The sequence below is a fragment of the Phocoena phocoena genome, chromosome 1 (genome assembly GCF_963924675.1).
Source record: "Phocoena phocoena chromosome 1, mPhoPho1.1, whole genome shotgun sequence".
Lineage (NCBI taxonomy): Eukaryota > Metazoa > Chordata > Mammalia > Artiodactyla > Phocoenidae > Phocoena > Phocoena phocoena.
The window spans coordinates 185,986,759-186,004,412 of record NC_089219.1 but is presented as its reverse complement, the minus strand read 5'-3'; the positions used below and the strand labels follow the sequence as shown (position 1 = coordinate 186,004,412).

The 17,654-nt window shown below is 46.6% G+C and overlaps 1 protein-coding gene and 1 non-coding gene across 2 annotated transcripts; one reads left to right on the top strand and one right to left on the bottom strand.

The window, feature by feature from the left end:
- Window positions 1-5,419: 5,419 nt before the first annotated feature.
- TIMM17A (translocase of inner mitochondrial membrane 17A) lies at window positions 5,420-16,309 on the bottom strand. Its single transcript, XM_065894116.1, has 6 exons — window positions 16,284-16,309; window positions 12,860-12,959; window positions 12,664-12,727; window positions 8,425-8,553; window positions 7,602-7,712; window positions 5,420-5,505 (listed from the first exon to the last, which is right to left on the bottom strand). Exons 1-6 carry the CDS (start codon window positions 16,307-16,309, stop codon window positions 5,420-5,422), a joined length of 516 nt encoding a protein of 171 aa, XP_065750188.1.
- TRNAW-CCA (transfer RNA tryptophan (anticodon CCA)) lies at window positions 9,590-9,662 on the top strand. Its single transcript has one exon. It is a non-coding gene; the product is annotated as a tRNA-Trp (tRNA).
- Window positions 16,310-17,654: the final 1,345 nt, after the last annotated feature.

The window sequence follows — 17,654 nt, the reverse complement described above, 5'->3', positions numbered from 1 at the left end:
ACTATCGTCCAAGAAGGCAGGCAAGTAAATTTTCTGATGACAAAAATTCAGTGTTCACCATCAATAGACTCCTACTAAAGAACTTCTAAAGGAATTACTTCAAGAAGGAAAATGAGATGAAAAAAGGAATGGTGAGCAAAAAAAGTGGGAGAATTTAAACACTGTATAAAGCAACAATAATAAATATATACTAATCATGTTTGCACGAGGGAATCAGAATAAAATGAAAATATTAGACTAAATGTATATAAGCAGAGGGGGTGATTGAAGTTGAAGCGTTCTAAACTCCCTGGATTATCAGGAGGAGAGGGAGAGGGATAAATGTGAGATTTTTTCCTTAGGTATGTGTTTTAAGATTTTAAAGAAAATCACTTAAGGACTATAAAATGAATATAACTCACAAGCCAACAAATGGGAAAATATGTAGTATGATTTTTAAAAATCAAGGAAAAAAAGGAAGTGAGCTGGACAGGACAGTACTCACCCCAGGCTGGAGGAAGCAGAGCTCATAAATACCCAGATGTAAACTACTCGTCAGTGTTCTAGCTCACACATTGGGGATGTACCTAAACAGTATAGCCTCAAACTACAGAAAGTAGAAGGTAACAGAATTACAAGGGAAATGGGCAAATCCGCCAACAGAGAGGCTTACGTACCTCTCCCAGTAATTAACAGATCACACAGACAAAAGTCATACAGACATAAAAGATCTGTACAAAAATATCACAATCTTGACCTAATCAACACACACCAAACTGTGCACCTAACAATCAGAGAAAACACACAAAACCATAGATAGGCCACGAAAAACTGCCAACAAACCGAAGAACCGATGGCACACAGAACATTCCTTTAACCACAATGCAATTAAGTTAAAACCAACGTTGGGAGCCAATTCTCCACGGATCACGTGCACTTCTGCACATCTTGCAAAAATGAGCCGCCGAGTGTCCTTTGTTCTGGACCATCTGGTCGAGGATGCTTGTATAGACAGCCACTCTGAAAGACAGATGGTGACTTCCTCTGGAGCAAAGGGTGAATCTGCTTATCATAATGGTTCTCAACCAGGGCCGGTTTTGCCCACTAGGAGATATTTGACAACATCTAGAGACACATTTGGTGGCTACAACTGGAGAGGAGGTGCTGCTGGCATCCAGTGGGCAGAGGCCAGAGATCCTACATCCTACACTGCACAGGACAGGTCCCCCACAACTGATTATCCAGCCCTAAACGTCCACAGTGGTAAGGCTGGTAAGCTGGCTTACACCCTTCCAAGACAGAGACAGGGTCTTGCTTTGGAGCAAAGGGAAGTCACGCTCACTATCTAGTATGATAAAGGTAATGTCTCCCTCAGAGGCAAAAGCAGGAATGCTACTGGCCACTATAAAAGCTCAGGGCATAAAGAGCTTTTTATAAAAGCTCCTCTCCTATAATGCCACCCACTACATCCCTAGGCATCCATCTGGATCCACCCATATAATCCTACCCTATAAGAAATGTTAGAGGACGCTCCTGAGACAGGACTATGATACCAGAGAGGAACTTGGGTCCACACAAAGAAAAGAAGGAGTGCTAGAAATGGAATCAGTTTAGATAAAATAAATCTTTTTATTTTTAATTGCTCTAAAACAGAGGTCAGCAATTTTTTTTCTCTAAAGGGCAAACATCTCAGGAGTTGTGTGCCCCGAGGTCTCTGACGCGGCCGCTTAACTCTGCTGTGTCGTATGAGGGCAGTCGCTCATAAAACGTGAAGACCTGGTGTGGCTGTGCACCAACAGAACTGTATTTATGGACGCCGGAATCTTCATTTCGTGTCATTTCCACGTGCCGTGAAACATTTTTCTTCTTTTGATTTTTTTTTAACCATTAGAAAAATTTTAAATCCATTCTTCAGTCACAGGCCTTACAAAAAGAGGCAGCAGGGTAAATGTGGCCCTTGAGCCTTATAGGTGGCTGACTTTTGCTCTAAAAGATAACGTACTGTACAAAGCAAAACCAGCAGCAAGAGTATTGCGTTCTAAAACCAATGCACCACCGGGTGGAGCTGTGACCACGCCGTCACAATCTGCAGTCATCTCATATAAGAAAACAGACGGGCTTTCAACAGATGCAGCTGTAACCCACGCCTTCCAACCCTGACTCAGAAATTCACTATTTCAGGCCAATTTCACACAAAGTGTCAGATACTAAGGAAAAAAGGGAGAAGCAGATGGGATCTTTCTGATGAGCATTTCAACCTTGAAACTGAGGAAACTGCTCCATTATTCCAGAAAAAGACCTAGGGAAAAATTCCTTCCTGTCTGCTTGTTTCTGCATTTATCTTGGTAATTAAAACAATTTTCGTGATTTTACCTTTTATTCTGGGTTCTTGTACACCAAAATTGTTTTAGAATATGTATTAAACATCTCAAAATGGCTATTTTAAGATATTTATTAGAATCTAAACTACCTGGTTTCTATTATTTGCTAAACTTAAAAAAAAAAATCAATGTATAACTGATTCATTTTACGGCACACCTGAAACTAACACATTGTAAATCAACTATACTCCAATAAAAAAATGTTTTAAATCACATCTTACAAAGCTTATCAATGGATTTCATAAATTTCAATTTTATTAGGAAACGGGTGATAGGTGAACAGGTACACAATGGTAAAGTATTGTAAAGTTAATCATAGGTGATGGGTATATGTATGTTCACTGTGAACCTCAACTTTACGGTTTTGATATTTTCATTGAAAAAATGTTGGGGGAAAAGGTGGGGGAGAGAAAACAAAACAAAGCACCTCCTCCTGCCGCTCAGCACCTCCTCCGGCTGTGCAGTGACAAGAGAACACGGAGAGGGGACGGGAAGCTGCAGGGGCGCTCGAGCTGGTCCCCAGACCACCAGGAACCAGCCCGCTGGACAAACTGGGCGCAGGCAGAGGACAGAGCACACGAGGACGTTCTTGGGCGGTTATGAAACACCTGTGACCGGAAACGCAGATGGCACGAGGCTTCCAGTAGAAAATCAGAGGCATGAAGTTTACTTTCCCCTTTCCCTCTCCTCACCGGCCCCCCATCTCCACGCTAGACACATCACGGAGACGGAGCCACTCCGCTCAGGCCAAGCCCCAGCAGGTCGGTGGGCAGCCAGGCTTTCCCCGGGAGCAGCAGCTCTCCTAAGTGCGGGATGGAGGAAGGGGGCATCCACCAAGGAGGAGAGGGCCAAGAAGCAGGGAAACAACTGGAAAGGTTTTCGGGGTTTCTACCTGCCGTCCCACATATTGTGGAATTAAATGTCAAGTTCTTCAAAAAGAACTGGCTTTCCATCTTTTTCAAGCTTCTTCTCTCCCCCCTCCCACCCCTCGTTCCAGAAAATTCATCTGTAACCAAGGATTGCTTCAGATATGCTGAGTTAACCAATAAAATGGCAAAACACGCCAGCATCACATACACACACACCCGCCACAGACTCCGAATTCCCAAGAAAGGAACTTACTTTCCAAACCAATAAGCCATTTAAGAGGAAGTTTAGGAGACCTTAAGAAATGTAAAGCATTTTATCTGCGATTCAACATGCCCTCAGCTTTGAACTGTTCTTATAACATCTCCTTACATTTACTCCTGGAAATCAAAAGAGCTACAGACGGAAAGACAAATCCCAAATACTCACAAATGGCCAATAAGCGCAGTACTTCGTCACCAGGAGAACGCAAATCAGAACCACAATGAGATAGTCACACGTGCTAGACTGGCTGTAACGTTTTTATTTAAAGGAAAATAAAAGTGTCGGCAAGGATGCGGAAAAACGGGAACCTTCGTGCATTGCTGGTGGAAATGTCAAATGGTGCAGCGCTGTGGCAAAGTTTGGTGCTTCTTCCAAAAGTTAAACATAGAACTATACCACATGCCCCAGCAACGCCACTCCTAGGTCTACACCCAAAGGAACCGAAAGCAGCGACTCAAACAGGTATTTGTATGCCCATGTTATTCACAAGAGTCACGCGGTGTAAACAGCCCAAGTGTCCATCAATGGAGGAATGGACAAATAAAATGTGATCTCTGCATACCATGCAATATTACTCAGCCGTCGCATGAAGTGCTGGTTTATGCAACACCACGGATGGACCCTGAAACACGAAATAAGAGCGACACAGAAGACGAATATCGTACGGTTCCGCTTATACGAGGTACCCAGAACAGGCAAACTCAGAGACAGCAAGTAGACCTGTGGTTACCAGGAGCTGGGGGAAGGTGGGATGGGGAGTTTCTGTTGGTGACGATGAGGAAGTTTTGGGATCCACGATGGTGACTGTTACACTGTATGTAAATTCCACTAGCTGTACACTCACAGATGGTTAAAACGATAAATATGATTTCCTGTATATTTTACCACACAAAGAAAGATCAAACCAGCTTTAGTAAATTAAATGCTTACTATGTACGTGGCATTGGGCCAGAACGTGCATGTGCTCACCACACCCACACGGATTTGCTCTCCGTTTCACACAGAGGCAGGTAAACGGGGAGTGACAGCCTGCCTCCCGTAAGGTCACGTGGCATTTCCAGCACAGCCAGTAAAATGGCCTATTCCGAAATGCTAATCCATTTTCCAGGCCCGGCCAGACCCCAAAACACACCCTCGACGAAGATCAGCTTCAGGGGACTTGCAACACATGAAAAGCAGCATGTATTGTACTTGCCAGCACACCATAAACGCCAAACTTTTCCAGGGCTATTATACCCTCCAGGAACCTTCTCATACGGAACTGGGTATACCGGAAGGAAGCTTTTCTGATGATGAAGAATCAAGACACAGTAGCCTCAGAGGTGAAGAGAGTTTTGTATCCGACACCCGCGAAACCAAAACGTGGCGTGTTTTTTACTCGCGAGGAGAAGGCTAAGCTCTTTCCCGCAGCCCTCCAGCCCGGAAGTGTTTGCTGTGGACCAATCCCTGGAGACTGTACCCCGTGCAACTTTCCACGGACTCTGCATTATTTGAATTCAAGGATGAAAAGTAGAACTCTGCAACTTATCTTAATAGAAAGAGCGATCTCCCGGCGTTTTTTATTGTTTGACTAACAGAACAAAACCAGGCAGAGAGGTCCCCGAGGAAATGACGGTCATGCTTCATTGCCGTTCGCCACTGGTCCTTCATCTTCCAAGCGCTTACTGCTTCTCCTTCTAAAGATTTCAGACATTTATTTTGATCACAAACGCAATCCAAGTGTGAATAAATAAATGTATTATCTTTTAAGACCCTCCCCCGCCCCCCCCCATGTTCCTTTAAATAGAAAAATGTGCTAAATGTCTCTTCACAGCCTATTTGGCCATAGTTGTCCCACCTACAGTTTTAAAAACAGACTGAATTTGATCTTCTGAAATCCTTCCTTGAACCGCAGCTCACTCTGTTACAGAAGTCCTGGCAGAGAGGCCCTACTGGTATTGCTGGTAGTCCCCGAAAGGTGAGGATGGTAGCTGGGCTGAAGGCAACTGGGAGGAGTCTTCAGCAAGCGGAGGACCTGCAGTTAAGAGGGAATTTAAACGCCACCTGAATATTACGTAATTTAAAGGGACAAGTCTCTGTAAAGAGCAAATCAGTCAACTCAGAAAACAAAGTGCTACATCAGAGCTGTAACCTGAATTTCTTTATTGAGCTGCCCGATTCCCACGAGAGCGCGTGCTAACGTCCGGCCGCCTGGCGGCCCTCCTCCAGAACGAGCAGCTCCCAAATGCTACGCCAGCGCAGTCACATGGAGTAGTTACAGCAAGAAACAACACGCCAGTTTTAACGCAACTGCTGAACAAGCTGCCGTATCAGGACTGGACGAATCTCTCACACCTCCTGATGTATTTGTCAGTGGCTATTTAAAATTATTTTCACAAAGTTTAAGTACCTTAGTCATGTTTCAAGAGAACTCAGTAATACAATTTATACAACTAGGTAAGGAATGGGTCCTGAAATGGGAAGACACCGCCATCCCCTAGCTTGCGCAGAACTAAGTGTTGTAGTATTTGCTTTCAAAGGATGGGACGGCCTGTGACCTAAGAAAAAATGTGGCTCTTTAAAAAGAAGACTTTAATGGGAATAATCACTCCTCTTTTCTTCAGGGAAACTGAGGCAGACTAAAAAATATCTGGAAGGAAGAGAGAAAGAGGACAGTGGTAAAGAGGGCTTTCTTTCCAATACTTTACTCCAGTAATTTTTTTTTTATATTCTAAAAATATCTGTTCATTACAGAAAGCTGGAGAAGACACTGGGTGAAAAAGATAAACCAAAAATAACCACTGTTACCATTTCGATACAGTTTTATCTCATCTTTCTGTTTTAAGAACTCTTTCATGTAAGTTAACTGGAAAAATATGATTAACTTTTCAAAGATTTTTGCCCCCACACAGCCTTTCGAAAACACTCCTCCTGTCTAAAATAAAAAGCACTTCTTTTAGAGAACTCCTTCCGAGGAAAGAAGCCGAAACCCCAGCAAACAAGGCTAAATCCTACAAGACAGCGTGACGGAGTTATCGTTCTATCAATTTCTGAATTTCTGCAAACATGGAACTTTTCTCACATCTTATGTGAAGTCTTTCACACTAAAGTGCTAAACTAAAAAGCAAAATAAGAAAGTGGCCATCACAACGGAGTATTCAGTGAGAAATAATGATTGAAAGCAGAGGCAAGGACCGAGGGCCCAGGAGCCAACCAGGTCATCCACTGGCCACAGGGAGCAGGCCTCAGAACCGCGCCCAAAAGACACCGAATCCCTCGCCTGGTGCCTCAGGAGCTGTCACCTGTCCCTCACTCTATGCCGAATCCTTTCCAAGCTCCAAAACTAACTTCCAACCAGTCACACGGTTCTGCGTATTTCCTTCCCCAAACGCCGGGTCAGCTCCTCCCCATGACGACCCTCGGTGTCTTTCTGCTCCCTTCCAATGCCAAGGAACAGTCCCGTTTAGACAGCTCAAGTTTTCTAAGTTGCAAGCATCTGCACACGCTAGCCGCAGAGCAGACAGTCCCTGGCCACGTCGTGACCACCTGTGGACCACTAACCGCCCAGCACCTCACCTTCCCTGCACCAGGCAGGAGCAACGCGTTACATCACCAACGTCTCAGAAGAACCCTCCTTCCGGCCCTAAGTGAGCCCCACCACGGGTCACCTTCTCCTGCTACTTCACTTTCTTCAAGGAAGCAGCACAACCAGATGACCTCATTTATCTGTGAGCGTGTCGGCCTGACGCTCCCACTGCCCCCGGCATCTAGAGCGGTGCCCCACACACAGGCAGTAAGAAGCTGGCGACTGACGGCCATCGTTGTTCCACGTCTGCAGGGACCCTTCTTCCCGCACCGCTGAAATGATCGGCGATTTCTTAGAATGAGCAAGTGAGCACCGATAAAGCCTAAGAACTCTAAGGAAAGATCGACAGCAAGTCATCGGCCAAAGCATTCTGTCACTGAGATGAAACACAACTAACGGCACCCACACCCGTGCGGAGCCAGAACCCGCACGAAGCATGGCGTATTCACGTGTGACGCAGAGACGTCAAACTGCCACATCTGAGAGGACATCGGGAAACCACTTCAAGCGTCTGAGCTGTGGTGTCGGGCAGAAAGACGACTCACCGTTGGGAAACTGGGCAGAGGCAAATCTTGTCAACAAGATACCAGCTCCTTCGATGAGAGCTAGCAGAATGCCACCCATCGCGGCTGACCCAACCATGGCCACTGGTCCGTCTGAGCACATTGAGAACAGAGAGATTACTTTAACAGAAATCCAGGTTAATGTAAGACACCATAGAGCAAAGACCTGTCCATAGGGCTCCATGCTACTCCCCGTTCCCAAACCCCCTTTCTCGCTGACCAAGACCAGGGTCAGCAAACCATGGCCCGCAGGTCAAATCCAGCCCACGGCCTGCTGGTGGAAATACAGCTGCACTGGGACAGCATGCGCGTTCATTCACGTATTGTCTAGGCTGCGCTCATGACAGCAGAGCTGAGTACATGTGACGGAAGCCCACACATTTACTACCTGGCCCTTCACAGAAGAGGGTGCTGACTCCTCGGCTCACCCACTACGCCCAAAGGAATCCTAGGTTGCTCTCTGTCCCAAAGACCCAGAAGATGGATATAAGCTCTTCACTCATAACAATGCTGTGTGACAGGTACAACGATTAATTCCAGAGGCTGAGGAGAGAAACTGCCCAGTCACACAGCTGGTAAGTGGCAGAAGCAGAACCTGAACTGCTCTTAACCACGGTGATTACTGGTTAGAGCTCCAGGCTCCCTCGTCCTCAACATTCCAAGTTAAGAGATCCTTTTACTCTTCCCACAAATCACCATACACACTCACACTATACCCAGTTACACAGTGCTCCGTCTCTCTATTACAGATGTCCTTAAACGCAGGCAGAGGCTGGCTTCAATGTGTGTGTCTATGCCCGCTTACTTCTTGCTGCCAGGATGGCTCCTGTTAAGGCACCACTCGTGATGGAGTTCCAGGGATCTTCTTTCCCTCTGACTTGAACCATACTGCAGTCAATCATGGAAAACAGGCCTCCCCAAACGGCAAAGCTGCCTGTTTTATTTACAAACAAAACAAATAAGTTTCAGTTTTTATATTTTAGCCTTTAAATGTAATAGTCAGAAACCAGCTTAACTAACAACGCTCACTATATTCTTAAGACTCTCACAAGCACATGCAGGCAAGTTTGAATAAGCACCGAACAGGAGTCAGCATACTTCTCTTTTTAATAAAGCCTGGTCTGTACTACGTCAGCAGGGAAATCAGCAACGGCCCAAAGCCTAAAAGAAATAGGCCAGGCCTAAAAGAGTTGGGCTAAACCCATTCAAACCCCCTTTCAGGAGAGTGTGTATCTGTTTAAGAAGTGCCCTCCTTCCTTCTTTTCATCACCTTACCTCTATTTTTCTTTTCTTCAGTCAGTGCCACTAAGCACCTGCTCTACGAAAATCACCGATGTGAACACAAAAGAAACCGGGCTATTCTGGGATGTACAACAGGCGTAAGCCAATACACATACAGGGCAAAAGGGTGATACAAACAGTTTGAATTATGGAACCTCGAGGGAATGGGAATTACCTTTCCTCTCTCATTTCTATCCTTCAATCCTCAAGCATGAAACTAAAAGCAACCCTAAACCAGATTACTTTGCACTTTAAACTCTTCCTAAACACAGTGACTATTCTGTGAAATAAAAAACAAACCCACACATACACGTGTGTAAGTACACACAAAACACAGAAAGGCAACACCAAGATTTTAATTGTCAGCATCTCTGGGTGACAGATGATAACAAGACGATTTCACTGCTTTGTGCTTTTATTTTCCAAATCTTCTAAAACGAATATACATGACCTACACTCTATGAAGAGTTCTTTTATTAAGATTAAAGAAAGAAAAACTGCACTGAGGAGCTCTTGTCAGGTTATCCTTCACCCTCTGAAACCTCACAGAAGCAGGAGTGTGTCAATAAGGACAATAAACTGGGTTCTGCCAACTGCCTGAACCAGACCATCACCAGCACCCTTCCCCAGAGCTCACCCTGTGAGTTAAATCCAGCAGATACAACCAGTTAAAGTATGCACGAGGGACTTCCCTGGTGGTCCAGTGGTTAAGACTCCATGCTCCCAATGCAGGGGGCCCAGGTTCGATCCCTGGTCAGGGAACTAGATCCCGCACACATGCCGCAACTCAAGATCCCACATAACGGCAACAAAGATCCCGCGTGCCGCAACAAAAAAAAAGATCCCGCATGCCACAACTAAAGATCCTGCATGCCATAACGAACATCCCACGTGCCGCAACTGAGACTCGGAGGAGCCAAATAAATATGTTTAAAAAATAATAATAAACTATGCATGAGCCTCCTCGTTTTCGGTCCAACACTAAATACCACATGCTACATACAGATGAAATAGTCCGTCCTAACTCAGTGGCTCTGTGCCCTGGGAGAGAGATATGTCCAGGTGTATTAGAATTATCTCACCAAATTCCTCAAACAAGGCTCTCCCACTCCCTCACAAGGATCTGATATCTGCCCACCCCAAGAATGACTGCCAGAGTAAGCTATGGTGGCTGATAAGAGTGGAGACTGAGTCCACACAAAAGGCCGGCCACGTGTGGGCAGTCACAGCCAGAGCAGGGCGAGGAGGCGTCCGCAGGAAGGACACTCCCAAGCATGGAGATCAGCGTGCCCATGTGGAAGGGTGGCCTGTTACAAGGTGCCCTAGCCCAAGTATTCATATGAAAAGTGAAAGAAGAATGAACCTGTGGGGCTGGACTGGACTCAGAGGTATCATTGTGAACCCACGATTCCTAACACATATAGACATATAGAAACACAGACATAAACTTGTGTATGTACGTGTACGTGGTGTGTGTTCACAGATATACAGTACATTCCTAAGAAGGCCTGCGAACAGCAATGCCCCACAGCAATGATACACTTAGTGCCCAGACTTTGGCTTCTAAGTACCATTCTCAACTAGAAGGAAGCAGGGCTCCTTGGGGACGGATGACTCTACACTTAGGCAGGGAAAGTACAAGATGAGCCTGTAACATCTTGTTCCAAAATGCAAGGAAGGGCTGGAAGCATAATGGGGACACATCAAAAGCATGTCTTATTTCTGCTATGAAAATACAAGACCTTTCAGGACACAACTATAACTTTCCCACACTGCCTTTTTCCCAGGAGCTTAACTGGAAGAGCTCAGTAAACGCTCACTGAATTAAACTGGAAGTGCCATCCCAGTACTTTTTTGTGTGTGTGTATGGTATGCGGGCCTCTCACCGCTGTGGCCTCTCCCGTTGCGGAGCACAGGCTCCGGACGCGCAGGCCCAGCGGCCATGGCTCACGGGCCCAGCTGCTCCGCGGCATGTGGGATCTTCCCAGACCGGGGCACGAACCCGTGTCCCCTGCATTGGCAGGCGGACTCTCAACCACTGTGCCACCAGGGAAGCCCATCCCAGTACTTTTTTTTTTTTTTTTTTTCCTTTTCCTTTTTTGCGGTACGCGGGCCTCTCACTGTTGTGGCCTCTCCCGTTGCGGAGCACAGGCTCCGGATGCACAGGCCCAGTGGCCATGGCTCACGGGCCCAGCCACTCCGCGGCATGTGGGATCTTCCCGGACCGGGGCACGAACCCGTGTCCCCTGCATCGGCAGGCAGACTCCCAACCACTGCGCCACCAGGGAAGCCCCCCAGTACTTTTAAAATTCAAGACTCCATGAAGATTCCTCAGTAGTTTCCTCAAAAAGCCTGATTCCAATTCACTCACACAACATACTCTTCCTCTATTTCACCCTGATTGTTCTTTAACCAAACCTTTATTCTTAGACTAGTTTCAGAGTCACAGCAAAGCTGTGAAGATGGTACAGTTCCCACATACCCCACATCCAGTCTCCCCAGCATCTAACATCAGCACCATGCATTTGTCACAGCAACCCAATACTGACACATTATTAACTAACGTCCATACTTAATTCAGATTTCCTTAGTTTTTATGTCCTTGTTCTGTTCCAGGACACCTCGTAACATTTAGTAGTCTTATCTCCTTAGGCTCTTCTTGACTGTGACAGTTACCTGATTGTTTTTTTTATTCACCGAAAATGCATGTGATAGAAGCAGCCTCTCAAGAAACCTGTTAAAACCTGTATGACTTCTGCATTTATCAAAGGTTCAGGGTTTGGTGTGTACTTTTTTTTTTTTTTAACTACTTATCACTCTTAAACAACACGGTAACCATTAAAACAAAGGAAAATTAGTCACTGTTTACTTTCCAGGGTGTACAATTATTACAGGGAGAAAAACAGGAAACAGATACACCATCACTTCAACCCTCGGAGCCTCAATTTCCTCATCTGGAAAATGGAGATAACAGTACTCACCTCCTATGTCGCTGTGAGGACTAAATAAAACAACCCTGTAAAACACCTGGAGTGCCTGGCACGTGGCAGGCACTGAATAAACGACGACACTGGCCACTATCTTCTAAAGAAAACAAATGCTATGAAAACAAAGAGATGATTATTTCTCCTGACGCACAAAATCACTAAGGAACGACTAAAAGTGCTAAGTCCATTTCATGTGTTACATGTGGTCTCTTCAGCCTGACTGTATCTTTGCAAGCAAATGTAAGCTCCCAGATTTCTTATTCTCTCTTCTCCCAGCTTCTGAATTACCAAGCTTCAAGAGTGTGATAGACATAATCGTTCTCCACCTCTGCACTGACCTCAGCACAATGTCCAAAGCTAAACCTGGAGGGAGCCCCATGAGTTCCGTCAGTCCCTCTCACACACCCTAATCCTTCTGTTCACATCCTCTTCAGTTTCATGCTAACCCAGAAGCTATCACTCCTGACCCTCACAAACCTGAGCTGTGGACACACTGTCTGGATAACGGGAGAAAATCAAATGAAACCAAGCAGAAACAAAACCGCACTGAGCTTTTGAAGGACAATTTCAAATGGATGCAACAATTCAAGTTAACTTTCCAAATAAATCATAAATCAAGAATTCGCATAGATACTAACTTGTGACAAGCTGTTATTTAGACCAAACTAAAATCACCAACTGGTATAATCTAAAAAAGAAGGAAAAAAAACAGGATTTCATCTTCAAAAAAACAGGAAAAAAATCATCTGAAGTACAAATGGAAACATTCTGCTTACCTCCCAACTGTGGAGCCCTGGTTCTAACAGCTGTCAGACTCCCTCGTAGTCTGTGGTTTACTCCCTATAAGGAAACAAAAGGAAGCAACCAAAAATACATTAGGAGTATAACACATTTCCAACCCACTGATGGGGCCCAAGTGACATTAGCAAACGGTCTCAAGTAATGATGATATGAGACCATTCACCCACTTACCACCGGAGAATTGCGAAAACCTTTGATTGCTTGAAAGATCCCACCACCTATGGTTCCCATCGTAAAGGCCCCACCACAGTCGTCCACAATGCGCCAGGGGCTAAGAACGGGAAAGAGAGAAAAAAAGAAAAAAGATGAGCGTATTTCTCATTTATAAACCATAAAACCCTCTTTGTTAACAACGGATATACAACAGATTCCAGGGCAGGGCTCACTGCAACCAGTAACATCTGGCCCATAAAATACAAAGATTAAGGATTCTAAACAGGTCCACATCTATTCAGCCCAAGTCTTCTAAGCTACAGGGAATGAACTTGTAGTTGAATGGCTCCAACTCCCTACTGTTCACAGCACTTTATTCATTTGCTCAACTACTAGTGCTTCTATTCTAAGGCACCGTGAAAAGCAAATAGTCAACGGTGACCCAGTCGCCTGGGGGACCAAGGAAAGCTCTCCAGCTGCAGCAAAATTTAAAGCTGAGACCCAAAGAATAAAATTTCAACAGGTGCAGAAGACGACACATTATTTAAATTTTAAAACTTCTTTTTGGGTTTACTGAGTCCAAGTTAGCATCTGGAACTTAAGTTTGTATCAGATCCACTTCACACATTAGTAACCTCTAACATCTGATAATTCGAGGTTAAATGTGTAAACCCGGCTTCCAAATGCAGCACCCTCATGCAGCACGACGACATGAGTAATCTGATCAGTAGAACAGAACCCCTCTTCTAGGAATCTGGCTTCTTAAAGAGTCTGCGAATGGGAATTCCCTGGCAGTCCAGCGGTTAGGACTCAGCACTTTCACCTGTGGTGGCCTGGGTTCGATCCTTGGTTGGGGAACTAAGATCCCGCAAGCCTCGCGGCATGGCCAAAAGAAGAAAAAAAAACAAGTCTGTGAATAATTCAATTCATAAACGTCTTTTCCAGTCTCGAGGGTAAAATGCTATAACGACCCTATGCGCAATCCAACTGCTCAAGTAACCGTGTGAGTTCAGCGCATCGTTGCTGCTGAAGAATCCAAATAATAAGTAATTTCTCACTTTGCCAGATAGAAATACGAAACACCTTGTCCTTTCCAAGTCTAACACAAGTCAGGAGCTCGCACAGAACGACGACCTCATGCGGCAGATGTTCCAGCTGTCAGCCTGAGGCTTCGGGGCCTTGCTACCCAAGGCTGGCTTCCTGCAGGCCTGAATGCAAAATCAGCAACACCTGGGAACTCGTTACAAGTGCAGGCTCTGGGGAGGTCCCCCTCAGGACCTACTAAATCAGAGTCCACAGCTTAACACAATCCACGGGTGACTTGATTTCACTTTAAAAGTTTGAGAAGCAGTGCTCTGAGAGACTAAAAGGATTAGGAAAATTTCTTCAAAATGGTAGAAACATTAATAGAAGTAAAGAGATAGGGAATTCCCTGGTGGTCCAGAGGTTAAGACTCGGTGCTTTCACTGCCGGGGCCCAGGTTCGATCCATGGTTGGGGAACTAAGATCCCACAAGCTGCGTGCTGCGACCAAAAAAAAAAAAGTAAAAAGGAAGGACAAAGGAGAGTCACTAACTCTAAACAACTGATCCTAAATGATCCTATAATCAGTTAGAATGAAAATGAGTATTTAAAAAATCAGTAAAGAACTGCAGGATTCAGATCAGAGAGCAGCCGCAGGATTGCCAGAGAGGACGTCCAAAACAACGGCAAGATGCAAACAGTCTCTGAACCAAGTCTGGCTAAATCAAGGTTCCTGCAGGGAAGTGACGGCTACACAAAAGCAAGGTTGAAGCCAGACTCTAATGTAAATGCCAGACAAATACAGGGCAACAGGGAACCAATAACTAACCACAAGATTAAAGTCATCATTTACTAAGTATCAACTATGTTTTAGGTGCCTTAGAGTGCAAATAACCTGATTTTCAAGAAAGCTAGCTTATTTTCTTATAGACTCCCTAATCTTTTAACTTTGCAGAAGAGTATCCCTGTCTCCTCTCCATTTTATACATGAACAGAAGCTCAGATTAAGTACCTTGCGCAAGGTCAACAGGTAATAACTGGTAGAACCAATTTAAATACAAAATCTAGTACGCCAAAGGCCCCAAATTCTTTCCACTATATCCTATAGACTAAGGCTTCTGAAAACAAAACACGTGATTAAAAAGTATTTAGGACGATTAAGTACCTATGATGTATTAAAAAGGACTGAAGAGAAGGAAAGCAACTAGGAAACTACTGTAAAAGGCATTAAGGATGCCAGGTAAGATCCTGACAACAAGAAATGAAAGGTGGAAGGTTTGAAAGAATTCAGGCTGCCTATGGTGTTGGGGCAGGTGCAGAGGGAAGAGAAAGACGCTTATAGTTGGAGCTCGGATGACTTCACGAAAACAGGGTAGTCCAGAAGATCAAAGCAGTTTTGAGTATAAAACCAACAAGACAACTGACTGTACTGCTTCAGGACATATGTACTGAGAAAGCAAAGGGGCCACCTAATTTAGTAGTAGATGAAAATTTATGATTCCCATAACATCTTTAACCCAAGAAAGTCAAGTATTTCCCCCTCATGCCAACCTGTTTCACGATATCATACCCAAGAGCAGGTGACAACAGCAGTGCACAGCACGCTGAGTCCTGCACACCTGAGCACAACCCAGGAAGGGGGACCACTACCTTTGGAGAAGATAAATTTAAAGAGCTGGGAGGCGCTGAAACATACTCTGTATCTTATTTCAGGGAGGAAAAAATGCACAAAGCAGGCAACATGGCTAATGCTGGAAGGTCAGAATGTAAAGCCCTGGGCCCTTACACACAGCTGGAGAACACCTTGGTTCTTGCTCTTACAAAAAACACAGGTGACTAATAGGTGATTAAAAACAAGATGTGGTTTTTCACTCATGACCTCCGAAGCCTTAAACTGTGCGCGTGCCTGACTCCTCTATGCTTTCATTCCTGGGACCGACCGAGCGCGGGGCACAGACCACCCCCACCCCCCGCTAAATGCCGAATGAACGGACCCCCGTCGCCGGCTTTTCACACACGCTACTCTCCCCGTTTTCCCGACCGCGCCGCCCCTCCCCCACGGGGAAACCCCAGCCCGGACCGCGGCCGCCGCGCCCACGCGGACCCTCCCCGGGCACCGCCCCCTCCCCACGCAGGCCGAGCCGCCCGAGCGCAAGGACGAGCCCAAGGTCGCCGGCGGGCAGAGGGGCTGCTCCCGACCCGCGGGCCGGGCAGGGGCCGGGGCCACACAGCCGAGCCGGGGCGCCCTCGAATTGCCGCAAGGTCACCCGGCGCGGCCCCGCGGCCCCCGCTGACTAGCCGGCTGCTCACGCCCGGGTGCCCACGGCCCCCGGCGCCGCCGAGCCCGCGGCTGAGAGCGGCCTCGCTCCGGGGGCCGGGCAGTGGCAGAGGGGCAGGCGGCGGGCAGCGGGCTGGCTCACCAAGGCTCGCGCGCATACTCCTCCATCTTGATTCCGCCGCTCCGCGACGCCGGGCGAGCGGGGCGGGGCCTGGCCCGGAGGCGGAAGTGATCTCAGGCGGGGGGCGTTAAAGTGTGCGGGTATTGGCTCGCCGCCTCCTTCCGCAGCCAATGGGAGCCGGGAATAGGGCTGCGGGGCGGAAGGCAAGCCTCCGGGCGGGGGCGGGGGCGGGGGCGGGGCGCCCGGGGCGCCCAGGTGCGGAGAGGTACCCGTCACAGAAGCCGCGGGGCGTGGCCGAAGACAAACTTGGTGTTGCTCCGTTAGGGTTCCCTCCCGAACACGTTTCTTTGTTCTAGTACCTGGCTGTCAAGTGTGGATTAAATGCTGCCTACTTCGTCAGAGTTGGTGAAGCCCCACCGACTACCCGGAGCTTCTTTAGGGCGGGCAGTGCCCGAGTCCTTTAGAGTCTCGGGGCCGGACTGTAGTGGATGTTCCATAAATGTTTGTGAACATCTGGAGCTTCGTGTCCCGTGGGGGCCCTCGACGTGAGGGACAGCGACAACGAAGCCTCTTTCAGACCTCACTCCAAATGATCACCGGGAGAGTGAGGGGTGTTTAGCTCAGAGAAGAGGTAGCAAAAGGCTGGGGACCCCGGGCCCTTTGAGCTTGCAGCCGGCAAAACCTGTCATGTGACAGCTGCTACGGGACCTCTTCCTCACCCTGCACTCTTGAGGTTGACTTTAAAACTTGTATGTATTTTTTTCCTGGGAAAGTGAGTGCGATAAATAATAGGAAACTGCAAGGAAGAGTGACGTTCCCTCCAAAATCTTGGAAATAAGGTGAGCAAATAAACTGAACCCTCCGTAGAACCAAATGAAGACTGTCCGTAAAATGTGTCTCATACTGAAAAGAACAGTTCAAACCAGTCCTGTGATTTGGATGCCTAAGTCCGAGAGGGCTTATTTGGAATGTGACTGTGATTAAGAACGCATCAATCTAATTAACTGACAGCCTGAAGAGAATGTGGGAGACGGGCAACCAGGGACCTGTGGGAGACGGGCAACCAGGGACCTGGAAAGAGTCACCAGGCAGCAAGGGTCCTAGCGGGCATAAGTATTTCAGTAACTAGAGATTTGCGTTCTCATGAGGTTCTGGTCTCACCAGGACCCAGAGGAAATATCCCTTAGCTCCTGTTCCATAGTCATTATGCAGTCTTCTGTTTGTTATTCGGTTTCTGAATGGATATTCCTTTAAGAGAGAATGCTCATAACTATTCCTGTCCACTCGGCGTTTATATTGGTTTATGCATTCACCTCTTGTGAGGTTGGTTCCCTTGAATCAAAGCAGTCACCAGGAACGGTGATCATACCAAGTTGCCGAGTTTGCAAAGCT

Bases quoted from the DNA above. Each gene is read 5' to 3' on its own strand.
- TIMM17A (XM_065894116.1), bottom strand. From the start codon at position 16,309: ATGGAGGAGTATGCGCGCGAGCCTTG. The intron at 7,713-8,424 runs GTAAGCGGGCAT...CAATGTGCTCAG, and splicing joins AGCCATCCTGGCAGCAAGAA to ACGGACCAGTGGCCATGGTT. The intron at 5,506-7,601 runs GTGAGTCGTCTT...TCTTAACTGCAG, and splicing joins CTCTGCCCAGTTTCCCAACG to GTCCTCCGCTTGCTGAAGAC.